Source organism: Eleginops maclovinus, chromosome 1 (assembly GCF_036324505.1).
Source record: "Eleginops maclovinus isolate JMC-PN-2008 ecotype Puerto Natales chromosome 1, JC_Emac_rtc_rv5, whole genome shotgun sequence".
In the NCBI taxonomy this organism is placed as follows: domain Eukaryota; kingdom Metazoa; phylum Chordata; class Actinopteri; order Perciformes; family Eleginopidae; genus Eleginops; species Eleginops maclovinus.
The window spans coordinates 13,942,723-13,965,415 of record NC_086349.1 but is presented as its reverse complement, the minus strand read 5'-3'; the positions used below and the strand labels follow the sequence as shown (position 1 = coordinate 13,965,415).

At 40.8% G+C, this 22,693-nt stretch overlaps 1 protein-coding gene across 2 annotated transcripts in view; it reads left to right on the top strand.

Annotated features, from left to right (window-relative positions):
- Positions 1-6,871: 6,871 nt before the first annotated feature.
- Positions 6,872-22,693, top strand: part of cpne5a (copine Va) — a 64,597-nt gene continuing 48,775 nt past the window's right edge. For both annotated transcript variants that reach the window (XM_063894534.1, XM_063894526.1), the window contains exons 1-4: positions 6,872-7,261; positions 17,884-17,924; positions 18,737-18,783; positions 22,457-22,560. In XM_063894534.1, the coding sequence (XP_063750604.1) occupies positions 7,152-7,261; positions 17,884-17,924; positions 18,737-18,783; positions 22,457-22,560 (302 nt within the window). In that variant the 5' untranslated portion in view covers positions 6,872-7,151. The remainder of the gene's footprint in view (positions 7,262-17,883; positions 17,925-18,736; positions 18,784-22,456; positions 22,561-22,693) is intronic.

Sequence of the window (22,693 nt, the reverse complement as noted above, 5' to 3'; positions counted from 1 at the left end):
AGGAGGTTAGGAAAGGTCCAATATGGTTGTCATTTCTGGGAGTCGAACCTTTGAGAAAGTGAATTGGCTTCCCACAATGGTTATTTATCTTTGGCTTGAAACTGCAAACCTTAAGCAGAAATCTTGAATCACAAAATAGTGTGACACTGAACATAGGTTTACCAAACAGGGGGGATGCACCTTGGGAGGTTTCTGTGTTTTGTTACCAATGTTATTGAACCCTTTTTAAAAATGAATTTCGTCTCTCTGAAGTCAACAAACGATATTAAAGAGCGATATAAAATACTAATCAAGAATTGACTATTTTAATTTAGATACACATGAAACAAAGACTTTAATTCAATGTTAAATGCTAACAGATTTCACACAACTTTATTAGGTTAGTTGAGAGGAATAATATTACGTTTAAATAGGTTCAACCTTACATTATTGTTTCCACTAACCTTATACAGTTATGTGAAATCTGTTCACATAATACATTTAATTAAAGTCAATGTTTCAGTTTTTTCAGTGCAGAAAGATGCTGTGCAAATACAGTATTTCTATTGTAATGTAGTGTTACTTTCCCAAAATTAAAAAGAGTTAATCGGCCAGCAAACAATTATTTTAAGCAACAAACAACAAACGAGTTCACTGCATCTATTGGTTCGCATTGTATAGGCTACAGATGGGATTAGCCAACAGTCACAACTGACAATGCAATCAGTCATTTTGTGAACAACAGGAAAATGAGAGTGCCTGTTAAAAGTTTTGGTTTAGTCTTGAGGGTGACAGTAACACAATAAGCATACTTTTGATTTATTTTCACTGAGAATCAGCACCTGCAACCATCAGTCAGAGTACCCAGCAAGCAGCTTCAAGTGTGCTACATATGTTTAATTCACCAGAAGTTACACAGCAGAATGAATCCCAGAAAACTCAACTCAACCTTCAATTTACAAGTGACCACAGGTATGGCAGATGCAAGTCAGCCCTGAATCTGCACAAAACAACTGCAGCAGCATGATGAGACAGAAACATTTGGCAGGCAAGACAAACGCAGTGCAATGAGCTGCCATCGGAAGATAGCAACTAATTAGAGAGTTTTCCCTTCCGCTCAAGGGGCTGTCTTATGATTAAGAGAGCCCGATGAATATGTATACGATGTGAGCACAGGGATGGCTGGATCTAGGTCAGGCTGCTGGTGGATGATCAGTTGCTTGTGAAGTGAAGCATGGAGACGTGCAGCAACACCACACTATTCAGAGACGCCCACAAGAGGCATGCAGATGTGAGGGACCTTAACTTTTCGAGATTATGTCTCTAACAACTTTATGGGCTCTTGGCATTCAGAGTGAGGCGGCCTCGGGCAGCTGAGAAGCCCTAAATGACTTCTCTGGGGATCATTTCCGTCTGCTACTGCTTGGCATTTAAATAGAGCAAGTGGATGCGTTGATTGGTCCTTATTCACTCGGAAAAAGTGTGAAACTGCTATCTCCACAAAGATGGTAAAGTGATGTCATATGTTGCCCTATTTTGTTGTTGTTTGAAAGAAGATACAAGTACACCCTTCAGAGTTTAAGAACACAATATGCGGAGATAAAGAGGCAACAGTCCGTCTGTCTTGGGTATCACAGCTGCGACTCCATGGCAGGGATTAGTGAGCATTTTTAATGAAGCTTTAAGTTGTTCTGCAATCATTTCCCTCCAAGATCATCACAACAGAAACTAAACCAGATGATGAATTTCACAGCTTGTGGTTTTTGCTTCAAACACATTATTTTGGTTTGCATTATAAGCATAAAATGCCCCAATAAGCTGCGTTCAATTTATAGTTTGTTTTGGATATGAAGCGAAAAAAACATAACGGCCACACAGCCAAGTCCTCCCTGCTGTCACAAATGCCTAACCACCATATCTGTCAGAGGATATGAGAGAAGTCCCCAGTATTATTCTCTTTTATTAAAATGTGCAAGCTTTTTTCCCTACCACTTGCAATACACTGGGGATCCATGACAGGTTATATGACTCCTGCATGCATGAAAGCTCTCAATAAATTCAATGATTTCCTTCAGTTTTTTTTCTTTCAGAATGAAAATAATTTAAATGAATTACCCCATGTTGCGTGTGCAGCCTTTCAAAGCAAAACCACAGAGACAAAAGTCTGTGATCCTGGGCTTTTCAAAACAAACTAACACAACTGCAACTCTAACTGTGACTAATTATTTTCTATATTATCAGAGATTCACACAACAAAGAGATATGATGTGTGAGTTCTGCACTAGGTTGCAGCCCAAGCGTACACTCGACAGTCTGAAATATCTACACTGTAGTCTATAACAAGAAATGTCTTCAATTTACGGGGCTATGAATCTCAACATAATGAACTCCCTGACGGGGAAGTGGCAGTGCTGCGTCTCAGTGAAACACGGCCCTCTCCTGTCACCACCGCTGAGCACAGCCACGCGCCAGTGTTTTAGTGATGGTGGCGAGGCGGCTGCCAACTTCACATTTCCTGGTGCTCAATCAGTGGAACGGTCTCTTCTACCAACTGTGTTGTTAATGCAACCATGTATACATGTACACCACAAGCCATGCATATACGCATATGACTGTCAGACCTCAGACTTCGTTCTTTCTTTGTCACATAGACAAACGAACGAGCTAGAACCTCACACTCTTTTTTCTGTCTGCATGCTTCATGACTCTCCATCTACCTCACATCAGTGCAGCTCAATTGGACAGAGTAATTGAGCAGTGATGGACCAACACCACTTTTCTTTGGAATTCAATTGTTCTCTGTACTTTCAGGTATGACTGCAGATCCACTCTCTGCCTGTCAACTTCACTCATTATGTTAACTTAGCGATCTTCTCGTTGGTGCTATAGCTATGCTACCTTCCTTGGAAAAGAGTAGACAACGTAGGGCTGGGTTTTTTGGTTGGACTAATTCAACAATCCAGTTAACTAGCCAAGCTTTAATAGAGATACAAGGGAGACCAAAGTTTGACATTTTGCTAGCGCCAAGAACATGCTGACATGTACGGATTATTTCTTTATCTGCAGCTTTTTCATCATCTACTGGCTTTGTTTTTCATTAGACTTGATGGAATTGTGTATCAAGGGCCAGTACCCTATTACATTGAGTAACAGATTAAAGAAAGGGCGATGTTTTCTTTGTGGTCTTTTGCTACTTTTGCTGCCAACAAAGTTTGCCTGTAAACTCTACTAAACTCTGTCTTTTGTCATTATGACACAATTTATTCTCAGTGGGAAACAGAAATACTGAGTTAATATATTCAGTCTGTGATTTTGTGCACTGGAACACAACAAACTTTGCTGCAGATGGAATACTTGTCCTTGAAAAATCCCTGCTTTGAATTGAGACCTGTAAAACCGAAGCAAAACAAACTCCAATTTAAGCAACAATCACCTTGAGAATTCATATCCAATATCGCTTCCACGGTACATTTACAGTATGTTGATTCTCTGATGTTTATTTAAAGTAGATGTATGTGTTCAGGCTGCCCAGAAAATAAATGATATTATATTTTCTACTTTACTAGGACTTTATTCTAAACCTTTCCATAAATCTGAAAATGCCAGCAGCATGCACAACAGGCTTTTTTTCCTGTATTTATTATAATTCTGTGAAAAATATTCCTATAATTAAAGCTCGAAGTACCACAGTAGAAAATACTCAAATACAATACTGCAAGATTGTGATTATAAGGTTTTTCATCGCAATTAAATTCACAGATAATCATCAGACACCTCCGCAGGATATTCATCTTATAATTTTAGATTTTTTGATTTAGTATATGTTTGTGTCATCAGCAACAATTCTGATAAATCCATTTGACCTTATCTGCCTCACTGTCTCTGAAGTTGATGCAGAGGTAAGAGGCAGAGTAAATATTGGACTTTCATTTGTCTTGTGGTCGCGTACACAACTCCAAAGGAATGTTATTGTTGCTCTGTGTCTACTGACTGTATAACAGCAACAGCTTAATGCAGACCGAAAACAACACTCCGAAAAAACACACAATGGTTTATTCAGTGTTGCTTTAGTCACATGTGAGATGTTGAACTTGGGAATGTCAACTTTGAGAAAAATTGATTGATGGGCTTGAATTAAAAATGATCATACACAAGCACCATTTGTTAGTGCAGAACAAATAAGGGAATGAATGTTTTCTGAGTTTAGATAGTTCAACATTAGCTCATAATAAATCCATTAAATAACTGTTTAGACCTTTAAACATAAAAAACTTAATTGAAATAACAATTTTTGCAACTTTTAAAGAGATGCCAATGCTAAAATATCTTTCTACGGAGGGCATCAAGGCCTGACACTGCCCTGGCCAGCACAACAAGTAGATCAGTGTCCCTGTCTAACATTTCATCATTGCGAGCACAAAGGAGTCACCTGTGAGATTGCGAAAATACATGCTGAAAATGTTTTCCGATGCTAAGTAACAGGTAGCCTACACCTAACCAAGGTTCACAATATGAATATTACTGAATGTACTAATGTTCTAATCTTAGTCTAAATATCTCTGCCCTCTGACTCTGTTTTCAAAGTTTTTAATGCATTTTGTCCTGTTCTTTAGGAGCCATAATTTTAAAGTGATCTGAATAAAATAAGACATGCAGCACAGATGCATTGGCTGTCCATTGTAACGCCTCTTCTATACATCAAGGTTTCTGCAAAGGAGACACTTATGCTTCCTAGCTTATAGCCTCTCCAACAAGAGTCCTCTTTACTTGGTCCTTGAGAGGCATTTTAGAAATTGAGACCCTTCAAAAGGGAGTGCCAAGATGAACTTAAATGCCACAGGATGGAAAAGACAAGGACATGACCCTGGTGGTGGCTGTTTATCTGGTCATTTTTTTTCTTCTGCCCCTTGGTGGCAAACACTTGATTCATACAGCTTTAGGTAGAAGTAAAAGCACAATAATTACCACATATATACGCCAATTCATCATTGTCCTAAATATAAAAATTGTGAAAGTGAAAAGTAACAGTGGTCTAACAAATGTAGCAGAGTAAAATGTTGTGTGGTACGATGTTAAATCAGGTTTGAATGTAAAAAAAAAAAAGCTCTTCCTGAAAATACTGTGCCTTATACAGATTTACTTCCAACTTTCAGCCTCTGCTCTTGTTGCTGTGCGCTCGTCGCTGCAGAGCAACAGTGATGTTTGAGTGTGTACCATGTCATCTGGACTCCTCCCTCTGCTGATGCTCAGCAGGTCTGGATGGTGCCACTGTTCGCACGCACGCACGCAGGCACGCAATCACACAACACACACACACACACACACACGATCACTCCCCGCAGAGAGGGTCCATACGGCCATAATTACACTCCTGCCACAGCTATAGGAAGTGGGGTGGCTGTAGCTGGGAACAGCAGAGAGTCTCACAGCAGGTTGTGGGGAACAGCTCACTGAAGGGAGCGCAAAATCAACGAAGCAAGGGCCACCATGGGGCCTAATTACTGGGTGAACATAACTAATGATGAATCTGTTCTCTGCTGCGGCTGTGTCCGAAATGTGCAGCCCTCATCAGCCTCACAGTAGTGTGTAGAAATGTAAGTAAAGCAGTGCGTTACCACTATGAATAGACTTTCCACAATGCATGCTGCTTAATCTCTCGGAGTGATGGATGCAGCATGGACGTCATATGCTTTTTTGTGGCTGCATGATTATATATTTAGTATAGTATAGAACATATTCAGGTGCCTCAGTTTGTAGCATGTCATTTTTGAGTAATGTCACACATTGAGGCAGCTCTTAATACCTTTGTGCAACTTGGTGATTTTGGAGAGGGGCCTATTTGTTGTTTATCTATTGGATATCTGTGAATGTGTCAGAGGACATGACGGGTGAGAGAGTGATTTCTTTAAAAAACGTTTTGGAAGAGAGGCAATCAATATGTGTAGTGATCCTCTCCTTGGAGATTTCTTGGTAGTTGGTGGCTGTAACTAATGGGAGTTTCCCCCACCCCCCTCACACACACACACACACACACACACACACACACACACACACACACACACACACACACACACACACACACACACACACACACACACACACACACACACACACACACACACACACACACACACACACACTCTGTAAGAATTTCCACAGAATATAGGGGAGAGCAGTTTCCCATGAATTATATGTTTGACAGGTTAAATCTATCCAGAGTTTCCCAATGTTGTTCAATCAAGATAACGATTAAAGGGGAAATGGAGCTCCCTAGGGAGAGTGCAGCCTCACATACAGAAAGGCTCTCCCAGAGATTAATATACAGTAGGTGTGGAGGAAAACAAACTTCCCTTTTTCTGGCAAGATAAACGAGGTACAGTGCTGTAACTGAAGCTGTACGAGTTTGAGGAGCTGTCCAGATGCTGAAAGAGCATCAGGAAGCCTTTCAATTAGTAATAAGAGCATGTGGCTCTGAAGGAACTGATGCAATTTTAACATTTACTGGAAATAAAGTATTCATTTGTTTCGTTTCACCTAAATGTTCAGCTGGATGATTCTGTCGTTTATTCGAGCTGCTAACTTAACTATGAAGAGAATCCCCCCTCGGATCTTTCTTAAACCAAAACGGCTTAAAACAGGATACCACTAACACCTTCCATTTATTAAACACTACATATTTATATTTTCTAAAGTAACAAGAAAGAGAACACACTTGAAGGTTAAGTCTCTATTCTCCCCCTTTGCTGCTTATTTATTTGATGCAAAAACTCGTTCCGTACAGCAGAGCTTTACCTTGCCTTGAATCTGCAACGAGCTGTCAGTCGCATCCCCGCATGTAGGAGAATTCAGACAGGAGGGGTGGAGTTCACAGCTTCTACTTTTCAGACGCTGCTCGGGCAGAAGAGCTCATTCTTTGCCTGGTAAACAGCGGAGTTGGCACTTATGCGTCCTGGCAAGTGATCTCACTTTATTCAAATCAATTGCCTCACTGCTTCAGCCTCCCATTAAACTTTCCATGCTGTTGCCCGTCCAATGGACAGCACTTAGGTGGTTTGTCTGGACCGTATCCGCTCCTGCTCGCTCTTCCGCTGCGCTCCGTCTCTCCACTGCCGGATTTCCCGGCTCAGTGGGACTCACGCGGCTCGGAGAGCTGGCCCGGGTTTCCTGCACACATGGAGGGAGACGTAATGGACAAGGTGGAGGCCACGGGGACGGTCTGTGACTTCGATCCCATCAGTGGCAGCATCCCGGCCACAAAAGTCGAGATCACCGTGTCCTGCAGGTGAGTCCCATCCGTCGCTGCAGTCTCTGCGTCAAGGGCTTGGGGACCTCCGCGCGCTAGATTTGTGTGTTGGGCTGTGACACATTTTGCTGCTGAAAAAAAGATGTTCAACATTTCTAAGAATTTAAATAAAAAATGAACATAAAAAAAAACAAAAAACTTATGTCCTCATAGTGATTATTGTTCTGCTTCAATGACCCACGGGTAGACAATACCTCATTGGAAAATGTAACCATTTGAGAGACTTAAAAAAAACACTTACTCAGCATTAGACACAATGATGCAGCGATTTTCTTCAATATAGTTTGGAAAAGGCAAACTTTTATGCTTTTGCTTAGTTTGTGCTGTTTATTTGAAATATACGCTTCGATGTTTCTGTCAGTGTGGCGTGGGTCTTCCACGCTGTGTGTGTGTGTGTGTGTGTGTGTGTGTGTGTGTGTGTGTGTGTGTGTGTGTGTGTGTGTGTGTGTGTGTGTGTGTGTGTGTGTGGCGCGCGCAGGGACGCGGTCCACATGAAATTTCCACCGTCGTAGAGTTTATTCGCGTGCAAGAGGTTTCCCCTGATACAACTTCTAGTGTGAGGAGCTATGTAACCGCTTTATTGGCTCCAGAAAGCACAATTGTTTGTCAAAGAAACGTGAAAACACCAGATTTGAACTAAATCTGTTCGTCCTGAGTGTGCATTAGACTTCAACTCAGTCCCCTCCCCCAAGAATATTGCAAGTGCCTCGGCAGTATAGGGTGGGGCAGCGCAGGTTGGAGGTATAGTCACAGAACGCGACTACGACATACATTATACTGTCCTCACTGGTACATTTGCTATAGTTGAATTAGGGTCTGTCATGGAAATCGGTCATCTGTGTCCGAAAGCAACGTCCTATTCGTCATTTTACCATAATTCACAATGTTTAGCTCTTTGTAGCTCCTGGCAACATCAGTATTATGTGCATGTAAATGATGTGTTCCTATATGTAGTGCTGTTGAAAAATGATCCAATTCAGTTTTAAGATGTTGATGTTTGTTAAGCCAGAGCAAAAGGTGTTTCAACTAAACCCTGCTGTTTCTTCACTGTATCGTTTGACTTCTTTTGGAAATCTGCATTTAAAGGGGTTGTCTGGAGAGGAAACTGATTGTCTTTTTTAAATATTTTTTTTAAATGTCATCCATTTTAAAATTCTAAAGTTGTTCAACAAACCCAACATAGCTGTAGCCATGTAGCAAAGATCTTGTATATTAATTAATTAGTCACATTTCAGAAGGAATCTGTTAACCTTTACAGAGTTGACAGGGTAGGAGAATGGTGCAGCTCTGGGGAGAGGGGGGCTGCTGATAACAAGATGGCAAGTACTAGGGCTGCAACTAATCGTTATATACAGTATGATTCATCTGCAGACAATTTTCTAGATAAATCAATTAATAGTTCAGTTTTGAATGTCGTGAAAATGTATAGTTTTTTTGTCCAAATGTCAAAAGTATCATTTCATTTTTCATGCAAAAATGCCAAAAAAACTGCTATTTTTGCAGGAAAAATCTAATGATAAGCAATTAATATGATCAATTTATTGAGACTATTTCTGTTGATTGGCTCACTTGCACTTCTAAACAGCACTTGGATAGAAACAGGATCTTGTGTTACAGTATGTACCAAATTGTGTGTATGTGTACGTTTTTGTTATGGAGATCATTTTGTGTTTTCTATTGTGGGCTAGGTTTTATGAGAAGCAGCTTGTGTTGTTCCCCCGTGGTACACAGACCTTCATACTTTAAGCTGGATATTTTTCGATGGCCCCTGGCTCTGTTGATCTGCTGCTCCCTCAACTGTCATTAATGTCTCTCCAAACAAAGACTTGCTCCAGGACAGAGTTTGATATAAGAGACAATTCCTGCTTTCTTTGGTCCTTGAAACATTGTCTGCTTTTAACTGCAAAGACTTCAGGTCTTGTATTTTCTTCTTTTAGGACTTACTGCAGCATGTCATGTCTGACCTTTGAGGATTGCTGCAAAGATCAAACACTGGACAGCTCAAAAGTTGAGCACTTATCAAACAAGCAACTATGCATTAAGCCATTCCTCCCACTTATTAGCAAGTGTGTCTTTGGTCCATCCAGGAGCAGCAAACAGAAACAATGGGTGTTATGTGGGTGAGAGGCACAAGCTCCACAACTCTGTGTAATTGATTTAGTAAGCCTGTAAGCTTGGAGATTGCACAGCACATGGAATTGAATTGCAGTGTGCAGCCCTTCAGGCATTCTCATACCCCTCTGCAAATATAACAGCAAGCCCCCCTGACAAACTGGAGGGACTTAAGCAGACACCCTCTTATCAAAACATGTGCATATCGCTATGATATGACATTGTTCTCAGTCTATAGCTCTGATTGGTTTTCCTCACAGGTCAGCCACTGAGCCGAGACCAGAGCATCTGCTTCTTAGCAGCGAGAGCTGTACTCCAACGCAGCGATAAGATGGCTCTTCAATATCAAGTGGCCTCTTTTCCTACATCTGCCTTAACGAACACATGCCAGGCAATGCAGTTCAGTGGTTTAGGGCCAGTGGTCCCCTGTTGCTTTTACAGACCTGATCCCACCTCTTATGTGGCAGTAATGAATGTGTTCATTTGTTAATATTGAAGCGGCTCTGATAAATATTTCAGAAGTGGTCTATGTGGTTTGCTAGATCATGCTTTAATTATGAGCAAAGTAGTAAATGTGAACCCTGCTGGATTGTAAAATGTTTCCTTTCTATCTCCCTGCTTAGCCGACCGTCTCAGAGTTCCAATGTAGACTTAAGGGAAACTGGGGCTTCTGCTCTGCCGATCCTCTGCTACGCACAATTTAGTGTCCGAAAAAATGCGCACACAGACCAAAATCACACAGCCCCTAAAGGCTCGACACATGGATCTTCTACTAATTAATAGATTTTTGTTGTTTCTCCTGTAGTTCATCGGTGGACAGATCCATGGACAGGATGTTAGTAGTGATTTGTAAATACACTGTTTACTGTACTGTATGTGACTCTGACCAGAATGAAGCATCAAGTTGATAAGCTTCACACCCCCCGCATTTTTTACACCTCTTAAAAATGTTGTCAGGCTGTTGAAAGATACGTTGTTGGCATATCATTTGTCAAAAAGCACCCATCCAGAGGAGATTGAGGGAGAAAAACAAACAGAGCTGTTTGATTGATAGCCCAAATTTCAACGCTGTATCATTGTGAGTACATGAAAGTCCAAAGAAACCACTAAGCAGAAGGACGTATCATGAATTTATATTTCCCTTCCACTTGAAAACACGTCAACAGAGGGTGTATTATAGGAATATATTGGTCCATTGCTATGTCAAACACACCACAGGTATGCTGTTAAAAGTGAAATGAGCTGACAAAGCCACCCTCGCTTCTTCTGAGCTCAGCCTCCCACTTGACAGCTTGAACATCGAACTTTATCAGTCCCCACTGCCCATTTCATCTGGATGAAGACAATGCACCTTGTCTCTCTCCTGTTCTCTGCTGTTGCGTTAGCGCTCGCTGTAAACATTCATTTGCTGTGATAGATTGGTTAGAGTAGCACTGCATCCAATCAATGCACTCCATTGCTCGGGGGGGCTCTAACTCAAACAGGCCACCCCACTCCAGAGGGATTCATTACCTGGTGAAATGCACAAGAGGTCACATGACTACGGGCATCCTGTGACAAATGCTTGCAGAAGAGGAACCCGGGTGCACAAGGCCACTGATTGCTGTTCCCAGGGGTCGATCCTAAAACGTGGAATGCATTTGGATCTGAAGCTAAGGGGGGGGGAAGCCTAATGAAATCATCAGCACGATTAGGATGTGAGTCGTTGCTGCTCAATCTGTCAAAAACAATTGCCTGAGCAGAGCAATTGGGATTCAAGCTGTGTGAAAACCTTTTGTTTTTTCGAATGCGTTGTTATGGCCTGTAACTCTGATGTTGTTGTGTTAATGGCTGTTGTTCTCATTTAGTTTTGGTTACCCACTCAATCAAACCCTGTGACCTGGTTTTTGCGGTTAACCATCCTTTTGTTTTTCTGTGGAATGAAGAAAGTTTGAATTGAGTTTGCATTGTGCAAGAGCATGAAACATTACTACAAGATCTCTTTGAATCAGAGAGATTTTTGAATTTTCTTTGGGGCTTTTTTGTGCCGCTCTTTTAATTTTGTGTTCTGGGTTAAGACTGACCTGAGGCAAGCTTGCAGCTTTTATCTTGCGGGATGACTTGTGTGTGTGTGTGCAGTGTGTGCGCTGTGTGTGAGTGAGTGATGTGTCACATCCGTTTTGGGGATGGAGGCTGAGAGGCTCAAAGGTGCCAAGGGGCGGTAGATTTTTTGTTTTAATTCCAATTTAGGGATGTTAAGATTGGAGCAGGCGAGTCTCACAGGTTGATGAAGCGGATGATTATGCTTCAACCCCTGACACATTGAAAATTAGTTTGGATACCAGACACTTGGCTTGTGGTGGTGTCGTTGTTATTAATATTTTCTCATTTAGGATATATGACAGCAGAGGGGGATCCCATGGACACACATTTGTGGTGTCATGCTGGTGGTGTATAACACGCCGCATGTTGCTTGTGTCATCTCAAAGTGTTGATTAGAATGACAGGAAAAGTCAAGAGGCTGGTGCAGCAATAAGAAATCATAGCAGTCCCTCTTGGCTATGAAGTGTCAAGCTGCTTCTGTCACTATTTTCAGAGAACCTTAAGGGTCAGTCGACTGTGTTGGTGGATTTCTGTAACCAGGGATATCTGACCCAACATCACAGCTTGTCTGGAAAATATGTGAGCTGGTGGCAGATTTGTCCAAAGTGTGCCAGGTCCCTCAAGTTTTCAGCACATAATGTTGCGTATGTCAAAGGGCTCTACCACAGTGACAGCCTTAGCTGCAAGCTGAAACAAGTCAGATTATTGTCATTTCTGTAGACTTCTTGAGATAGCGTAGTGGATGTGTTATAAAGAAACCAAAAGAGACCTTTCTAGCTGTGAGGAAACAAGACATGGTATACAATGAAGTAATTGAAGGTAAAGAAAACCCTGCAACCACATATTCAATTTAGAGTTTTACAAAATGTCCATGAAGTCATGAAACAGTCCGTACAGAACTTGGAAAAAGGGCGTTTAGTTACGCTGCTCCCGTGGCTTTGAACCAGCAGTAAAATGAGCTGAAACTCAGAGAACTGGTTTCACTTAACATATTCAAAGAGACTGCAGATGACTTTGAAGCAGGCCGCTGTGTCTGTAAATGCTATGCACCTTACTCTTGCAGTGTCTGGTGAATAAACCTTTAGGTGGGCAGAGCGTTGCCTGCTGTATGTTGAGCTGAGCACTCTCTGCAGGGCATTTCTGTGCTGTTTGGTGCTGTTTCCATAACATAGCAATTCAGTCTTATTATCAGACTTTAGTCTTTATATTAATAGGTTGTGATTTTACCTCTGAATACTTACAGTGCTTTTTAGTGTTTGTCAGTTAGGCTCATTGAGCTTAACCAACACCATACCGGCTGTGGGCTTTTTCATCGACAGATGCTCAGCGGGAGTTCACCGCCAGTAAGATATCCACATTTCTCTTTTTCCACCTTTATATATACAGTACAACCAGTGGTTTCCCCCCCCATATGGTACACTTGCAGCTATTTCATCCCTCACTAACATCAATTAGTGTTATCCTCTGAGAGTTTCTTCGTATGCTTTATCATGAACACACTGACCCTGCGCTCTTCCCTCCACACTCGACTGAATCCATGCAGAGCTTCCTTTCTGTTTCTCCATTTAATAATCAGTTACTGTCATTTCAAAGCCAAAATATTTATGAGCTTAGAAAAAGCTTTTTATTCGTTATTTGGTTAATGCGATTTATATGTCTGTAGAGTACAGTATATGTATGGTTGGTGTGTGCCTGCGAAGATATTTGCACAGTGGGTCTTTTCACATGGGATCAAAATTCATTGGTGTGAATTCACAGTAGGTTAAGTGCGAAGTGCTCTGCCAGGGTTATGACAGCCATATATTACGAGTGTGTAGCTCTCTTAGCTCCTCTTAAAAAAAAGGATCTTTCCCTGCAAAAACCCTTAGCTGTCATACTCTGCAATTAGCACAGATATTATTCCCTGGTTGGACATTTGTCAGACACAAAAAGCTCCTCAGAGACAGGAAGTCACAGCGTGCATGCTTTCTCATTTATTACTCTAGCAGTTTTATGACCGAGATTCTGTCACTGCCCGTGAGACGGCCAACCAGGGAGTACTCTGCTGCAGGTACCGGCCACCTGGAGAGATCCCAGGTTGAGCAGAAAGTGAATAATCAAACAGATGGAGGAGGAGAAGACACCTGGTGCCATCACAGTGAAGGTCAGATTGTGTGTTTTAATGAAATGGAGGGGAGTTTTTTCGATCCAGACAAAGCAACATTACTATGTGTGCAGGCAGAAATCATTTCCTATAATGAATTGCAGCAGTGCAAAACATTTTATCAGTTGTTTTAATTTGTTTATTTTACTTTACCTTATTGCCCGTATCTCATGATTTCTCCTGCAGAATACATTGAAGATATTTATTTTTTTGCATTACAAAAATGCCCTCAAGCAAAACGGAGTACTTCAGTCTAAATAATGGGATTCCTCCAGTTTGTAAAGAGCCTGTCGACCTCTGCAGCAGTATATATCCCCTGTTTGTTCCTTGACTCTTCAACCCCCGATAAGCTGCTTAAGGGCATTTGAGACAAAAAGTAGACTTGCTGACCCCATGCTGTGTGAGTGGAAAGAAAATGTCTATCCTCAGTCAGAAAAGAGAGGGCCATGGGGCAGGAGTAAATGTAAAGTGGCTTGAAAATACAAACGTCCTTTACATTCTCCTCCCAGCCATCTCCCATTGTCTGCCATCTAGCATAAAGACTTTCTTTTCTCTTACCCGGTCAGGAACTTGACTTTCATGCTTGCATTTGTGGTTTCCTTTGAAGAAACAATGAGTTAGTAGCTCATGTGGGGATTAGCCAGCGAAATTCAAGACTATTTAAAACCACTTTCCACCGAATTAGATGTTATTTCTCCAAGGTGCCAATTATGATCTCAGCAACTCGAACAAAGTGGAGAAAAATTAAGGGACTGCTGACAATGAGGTACTGCGGGTGCAGTAATTAATTCTCACATTTCTTAGTTTAATAATCAGCCACATGGACCAAGGAGCTGCTAAAATATCCTCAGGGATCTGACCAAGAAGGAGCGTGTGCTCCGAATATATATTTTAAAATCACAGTTCAGCAACCAGCCATTTTTAGCGGTCAAATTTTCTTCACTCTTGGCTAATGAAAATGAGTTAAGCCAAACTAATACGTTTTTGTCATATTAATATAGCCAGTGAGAGTGAGTTTGCAGATTAGGAATACGAGCGTTGGCTAGTTGATGCTAATTCACCTTTTAAAGTTTTTGCTCTTACTGCCTAAAAGTGTGCAAAAAATTCCATTACCTTAAAGCCTTAATTTATTGACGAATAAAAACAATACTTTGTTAGGAATGATGAGCCAGAGAAAGAAAGCTTTTCAAAATGGTATTTTCTTTGTTTCTCACTTTCTTGTTGTTTTGTTTGTTCTGCATCTAATAATGAACCTCAGACTCTTGCTTCATGTGATAAATATTTAATGCTTCAGCGACTAGAGGAGATTATTGCACTCAGTTTTAATGAAGGCGGTGAGATCAAAAGGAATAGGAAAAGTGATGTTGCCATTTCCATTCACGTGTTTCAAATGAGATGGTCCTAGTGATCCCAAAAGTGCCACGGTATGAATGACGGCTGAGAGAGGAAATGTGGTGTGGAAGTAGCAGGATCTAATTACTTTTGTCCTACTTTCAATGAACTTTATATTCATCAACAAAATTGGTCTTCATCAGTTTTCGGGATAATGATCTTCTCTTATCTCACTGGGATTTGTGGTGAGAAGGAGTTAACTTTTAAAATAGGCAACGTTACTTTAGTGATGGCAGACAGATTATCTGAAACGTTAATACCCATCATGCGGCAAAACTGTGTGTTCTCTGGCCATGTGTACACAGTGAGATGGTGGATTAATTTGAATCGGTGTATAAATCTTTATTTCATTTCTTCTTGGAATAAAAATATTCTGCTACAGGAAGGTGACGTCACCTACTGTAATGAACCCGTATTTTCGCCATTAACATTGTGTTAATGTAAAGCAGGATGCCATGTTTTCAAATGTTCCTTTTTCCGTGTGGCATGTTCTCTTCTGCACTGAGAGGTGATGGACAGGCTAATTGTCGATAATGGATGCCAGACGGTTACAGGTGGATACAAAGAGGCAGTTAGTCTTTGATGGCTTTGTTATCTCCATTGATAATTACACTGACAATGTTCCAACTGTAGTCAGGTCAGGCTGGGCTAATACCCAACGAAACTGCATTTATTATCGCCCCTGTTTCCCTGTGACAGAAGATTTTGTGTCCAGGAATGCAGAATACATGGACATGAATGATGCTGTTGTATTCAGTCCTGAATCCTCATCTATATTCATTGAAAACCTCTTGTCCCCTAGAGGGATGAGGATTGTTCTGAATTGCATGCAAGTTATTTATTGATATGGCTGACAATCAGGGAAGCAGAAACAAGACGTGTTTATAGGCTTTTGCATTATACTGATATGCTAATGTGATAATTTAAACTTTGTGGAAAATGGCCCTCGTATAAAATGTCCTATTAAGTTATTGAAGGTAGGACACTTGTGTGGCACTGATGTTATATATGCTTTTCTAGATTTTGTAGGAAATATTAAAATAAATGGCTCATTACATCACATTTCATTTAACTGGAGTTGTCATTAAAACTAAGATGTCAAAAAAAAACACAAAATCCAATCTATTATACTCTAAAACTAAAGGTTGAATGAATAAAATGAATGCTGATTGCGACTCTCATCATAAATGAGCCAATCTGAGTCTAGCTGTATGAAAAGGTGTTGGAGGATGAGGAGTGTCAGAGCTGTGCTGTGCTTTATTTTAGTTAAGAGGATTTAGGTTGTGGGAAAAGCTGTTGGAAGTATCTGACCTGCAATATGAGTCTGTTTTCTTCGATTGTTGTTAAAACATAGGGAAGATTGAATGGGAACTAGTCTGAATGAGTGTGACTTATATACCCATACTGCTGGATTGATACTGGTAGCTTCCCATGGTGGCTGTATTAGCTTTGAACATAGGCATGCTCATGTTTGTATACTGATGGAGCTCTTCGATATATTGATTTTTCTGTTGCTGGTGAAACATGTGCTGTTGCTCAATGCTAGAATGAAATATTACTAAGTTTCGATGGAGCTGAATATGTGTTTCTGTGTTGCTGTGGACATACTAAGAAATCTGGCATAAAGGTTGCTCATCTGTTGGTACCCCACATGTTTCTTTAATCCATATCACATGTGCATTAGGAGCCGACACTAACAATTATTCTTACTATCATTTAAACTGCAAATCTATTTCTTAAGTCTTTTTGTCAGTGGTATAAGCAGAAAGTAACATCTTCATTATTCATTTCTTGTTTGACCAAAGGTACAAAATGAAAAGAATCCAGTGAGCTATCCTACCAGATAAAGAAAAGCAGAAAATCCCCATATTTGAGAAGCTGCCACCAGGGACGTTTTTCATTTTGCTTAAAAATAACTCTCTGATTAATTAAATATCAAAATTGTTGCCAATTGATTTGTTGGTATTCAGTTAATAGAAGGATTTTTCCAGCTCCAATTCCTTTGCTGCTTAACTAGTGTGGCTCCCGGCACATGCATTGCACACAAATAATTCTGATGATTTTTTGCAATTAATTTGTTATTTCTGAATGTGTGTCTTTCCTTCATTGTATTTCTGTTGTTTAATCGACCACTTTGACTGCACAGCCCGACGTTGGACCTGTGGTCTTATTGATACTCGTCCACCCTCTGCTGTATGTCATGCATGAGAAAGCCCTAATTGCCTACAATCAATAAGAAACAAAGAAACTAATTCGCCATAAAAAAACCCCACAGTAGGTCCAATTAAGCTACAGCAGCCACTGTGAGTATTAGTCACTTCTGTTCTGTTTATTTATGCCACATATTGCTTCATTAATTCACAAAAGAGGATGCTTAATGTTTTGGGTACTGTTTTTGTTGTTCTTGTGTTTCTTGGAAACATTTATCCCCCCAAAAATTGAAGTCCATTAATAAAATGAAACGTGTTGAAAAAGTAAGGCTGTAGGTTAAAGAACCATTTCACGTTTTCCAATTTTCCAATTATTTTAAGAATGTTTAATTCTGAGTGGGACGGTTATTATGTTTTTTTTATCTGGCACTTGCATAGCATGATTATCCATTTTATTATTCCTCTTGATTTGTTTCCTCTTGCTGAATCAGAATAAATGAAATAGTTCAGCCTGGTTTCCACTCCTACTGTTGCCTCCGTCCTTTCAATGACATTTAGTGTGTTGATTGTACAACTCACTTCTTGAATGAAAACTCATGGTTAAACTTCCAAATTGGTGGAAGCCAACTATTCTTAAAATTCTGTGAAATGAATTAGACATACAGTAAATAAAACACTTGCCTGAGCCTTGTTTTAATGTGACTGTTTTTCTTCTCTTCCAGAAACCTTTTGGACCGAGACACTTTCTCCAAATCTGACCCATGTAAGTTCCCAGCTTTCCCAGTGCTGATTTAAGCATAGCTTTTGTCTTGCTCACAAAACAGTTCATAAACTTCTCTCCCTCTACAAAGCTTTACTTTTATTTTTGCTGAGCTTAACTTTGATTCAGTTTACTTTGCTATTTCAAAGTGTTCCTTCAATAACTGCATATCATTTGCACAGTAATGTGACAACCTTTCCTCACTGAGAGCTACAGAAAGTACCTTAATGCATGCAGGGCCAGACTTTGAATACAAATGGGTATCTTTTGGTGAAACACATAGGGATCCGCCATAAAGTCTTTTCTTTGATGCTCCCTGCAGGTTGGAGAATGGGAGAGACATGTATCATAATAGGGAGGAGGTCCGTGCCTTTTGTGTAAATAAGCCACTAGAAAATATCTCACTCGCCCTGTTTTGTATTCGCAGGAAGATGAACCCTAAGATATATGATGGGTCACGCTGTGATCATGAGCCTCAGCTTAATTTAAAGTCGTAAAATAATATGGGAATAAAGAGATTTTCCAGCTGTTATTGTATTGCGTATTGTTTTTTGATTGCACGGCTTAAAGTGAGCTCCAGACGTCTAAAATGTTGCTTTAGAGCTTTGTTCTTTGCATGTGCACATTATACCCAGAATTTGATGCAGTGCAGCATCATCAAGCTTGGCACTTCATTATGCTGTCAGGGTGAGGAGGGATAATTAATGATGGATTTCAGCAAAGACGGAACAAAACAAACACCATATGAAGAAGCGGGATGCTTGATTGAGATGGTACAGTGACAATGCCTTCCTCTGCTCTCTCTTTCTCCTTAGTGGTGGTGTTGTACACGCAGGGCGTCGAGTGCAAACAGTGGAGAGAGGTAAGAGATCACAGATGTCCCTCTGTCGACACAACTCTATCAGCATGTCTCCTTTCTATCACAGGCTGCTCTCTGTTTACACCCCCCCCCCCTCCTCCCTCAAGGTAAATGCTGTGAGTGCCAATCATTTCCAATTGATTGACCCGGTGAATATCCGTGCGCTGGTTCGCACTGTGTAAACTGTGACTGATTGGCTGATTAAGACTGGGCCTTAATTAGACCGCAGAGACGGGTAACGTAGAGAAGAAAGCTATTGTGGCAGGACAAGCGATGCCTTTGGGATTATTTGTTCCTTTAATCCTGATGCATAGACAGAAAAAAACCTCCTAATTTAAGATTATTTTCACATATGTTCTTTTGATCTGAGGCAGCCAAACCACTTTTTGTGAACATGAATGGGTTTTTTCAAAAGCTAAAAGCCAGGCATTCAGTAATATACAGCACATTCAATACTGTTACACATGCTGCCTAACAGGAAGACAGATCTCTTTAAGAGCTGAAAATATTTGCTATTTCTTTCACTCTGGCTGAATACGAGTACTGTGTTTATTGACTCCACAGAGGCCTTGGTGTCATACTGGTGCACATTGGTGTGACACAACAGATTAAGGAGTGGGAAAGACTTGGCTCCAGGATACAAAGGTTTCACTTAGAATCTGTGTTTTGGTGGTTCTTTGCTCTTACAAATAGAATAGGGTTTACAACAGATTTCAGTGGCACAAGGCAGGTTAATAACATGGATTCCAACATGGATGAGAAGATATGCCCCAGCTTACCTTTACATAGCAAAGCAAGAAACACAGACACACAGCGATACTCAATTTACAAACTGGGATATCAGAATTGAAACCAGAAAATGCCTCAAAATAGCTTGTTTATAAAGGAAAAGTGCCATGGGAGTGTTCCCAAACAACTCCTCAATAAGCCCCTGATCCATTTTGTTTTAGTGTTTGTTATTAACTGGCCTTTTGTCATTTATCAAATGGTGCCCCACGAGTAAAGCAAGTTCAGGTTCCAGTTCTAAAAGGAATAGTTTGACATTTTGTGAAATACACTTTCTCTCTGAAGGGTTAGATAAGAAGATCGATAGGTCTCAAACAACTAATCCTCACAAAGGTTGAAGTACCACACACATACACACAAACACACACACACACACACACACACACACACACACACACACACGCACACACACACACACACACACACACACACACACACACACACACACACACACACACACACACACTGTTGGAAAAAAATCTTGATTGGGTTCACAACGTGCTAACTTTCACACTTCTCTGGAGAATTGTTGCCCACTTTACCATTTAGTACAGACACATTCGGGGGTTACTTGTGCGTGTTATCACATCCTGAGCCTGTAAATGGCATTTCTACTAACCTAACTGTAGAATAAATGGCGACTAACATGAATGACTAAATGAATTATCAATTGTTTAATAGATTTGCTGATTATCAGAATTAGTTGTGTGTTTCATCGCTTTACTCAGTCATAAATCCTGAGCTATAATACTGCTCACAGGCTTTTAACAGGGCCTTAGTAGTAGACTTGGCTCACAATGAAGCAGACATTGGTGTGTGTAGCAGCAACACAGCGATATGCTTTTAATGAGGCCATAAATTAGTTTTACTAATTATCATGCAAATGTAGTCAAGCCTCCTACACCTGTCACCTCTGGCTACACTGCCCGCCTTGAGCTTACAAACTGTGTGCAGCCTGAACGTCTCTCCCTGACAGAGATACAGACGTCAGTGCAGGACAGCTGCCTGTGTGAGCAGCAGAGTCAAGCTGTGAAGTATTGATAAAGGAGCTAAGCGCCTCTTTTGCTCCTGTCATTATATGCATCTCTTTGTTGTCCTCAGAGTGGATGTGGTTGGTTCGAGCACCTTTCACTGTGCCACCACTCGTCTGTAATCCAGTTACTCCCCATTGGCTCAGTGTCCTTCAAGTTCATCCATCAAGAGTACAAATCTGGATAAATAGTGTTTTAAAGCCAGGTCCATCAGCTGCTCAGGAGACTTGTAACCCCTTTGACTGATTTCTGTCAGCATCCTTAGCCGAATATATATAACACTGTAGCTTCATTCTGTTACCAAATGACTTATTATTAATTAGTATTAATCTTTAACTCCCTCGTCTGTAATTACTGCGAGTGCATGACATGTTTTCCTCTTACCACAGCTTTTACTTAACAGGGCAGCTGACACAATGTAACCTCCATAAATGTAAGCAAAGCCTGGACCTTCCACGCTGAGGAATATCTAGAGACATTAATCTTTTTATCGAGATAATGTTTGTGACATTGTAGCTCATCATTTCTCTAAGTTGGGGTTATTGGAGGCGAAGTAGTGCACACAGACATCCTGGGGGAGGGGGGGGGCGCGGGGGGTTGACAGTTAATTGTAGTGCTTTGCAACTCTGGCTTTACAGGCCTACTTTGTACTTGCCAAGTTAGGAATAATATGTGGTCTGAGAAATGTTTTATTTCCTCGGCTGGCTGTGGTACTCATTCTTCTTTTTATTCTTCTGTTGAGTTTGGCCTTAGACCAAATTGAATATGCTATTGGCCCCCTGTTGCCAAATTCAGCTCCTATCATAGAAATATACTGCTGTTCCCCCGGTAAAGATAACTCCTTCAATACACGCTCCCACTTTCTGACAGGTATAAATAGGAAGGGCGAGAGTTTTTAGTGCTGCCACATAGAAGTTCAACTTTTATTGGCTTAGACACCGGTTTATGTTTGATGGCAGGTTACACTTAAGTAAATCCACTCCCTCATACTGTCATATGTTGCACACATCCATTTTGACTGTCTTTGCATTAGCATAGGCATCCATCTGTTAAAAGTATTTTGCTTCTGCAATGTTACTCTGTGTCGCTCCCCTCTTTAATCCCACTTTGAGTTTTACCCCCACTGCATATAATCACAAAGGTGTGAGCCTGTAATCCCGCTGCTTCATCTCCTCATTAAACCCTAACACTGCTATTATTAATTCCCTGTGTTAGTCTATGGTTCCAATTCCTTTTATTTATGCAGCTTCACATACATTCTCTGACTTTGAATTATTCATTTTGGATTTAATTATTGTGTGTGTGTGTGTGTGTGTGTGTGTGTGTGTGTGTGTGGGGGGGTGCACAACACTTTGTCTGTTGATTCGTTTATCAGCACATAACCGCATCAGAAGGTCTTGCTCTGTCTCAGTGTCATCTTTTTTCAGTACTGGCTGATTTCCATTTTTGTTCTTAATGCCGGTGAACTGGAGATAGCTTGCCATCTTCCCATCATTTGTGACAGTTCCACATCCCCACCACTTGTTTTGAAGCGACTGTGAGCTCCAAAGTGGCGTTGAATGTGATATTAATTAAATTAGTGTAATTGGAGTCCATAAAGTGTTTTCCTCAGGCTCGCTCATCCCCAGCACAATTAGAAGAGGTGGAGAAGAAAAGCTGAACTGTGTGATTACTCACTTCTTTTAATCAAAATCTGAGTTTATCTGAAGCTGTGAATTCACACTGTTGCAGGGGGAATATGGGGGGGTACATTAATAGAACCATGGATGTATTTTCTGCATGACTGTATGATGTGCCATCTGAAAGGTTTGAGACCACTTATTTCTCTCTTTTCTTTTCTTTCCCTGGTTCTGGTCTAGTTCGGGAGAACAGAAGTGATAGACAACACACTGAACCCAGACTTTGTCAGGAAGTACATCCTGGACTACTTCTTTGAGGAGAAGCAAAACCTGCGATTTGACGTGTAAGTTATTCTGTCTGATCCCTTTGTCTGGAGACACACACCAAGTTTCAAATGTGCAGTCCTCCTCTAAACCAGTCCCCCATTACATTCATTTCTCTTTTAACCATAAGCTTCACATATTCTCCCTCAGTCA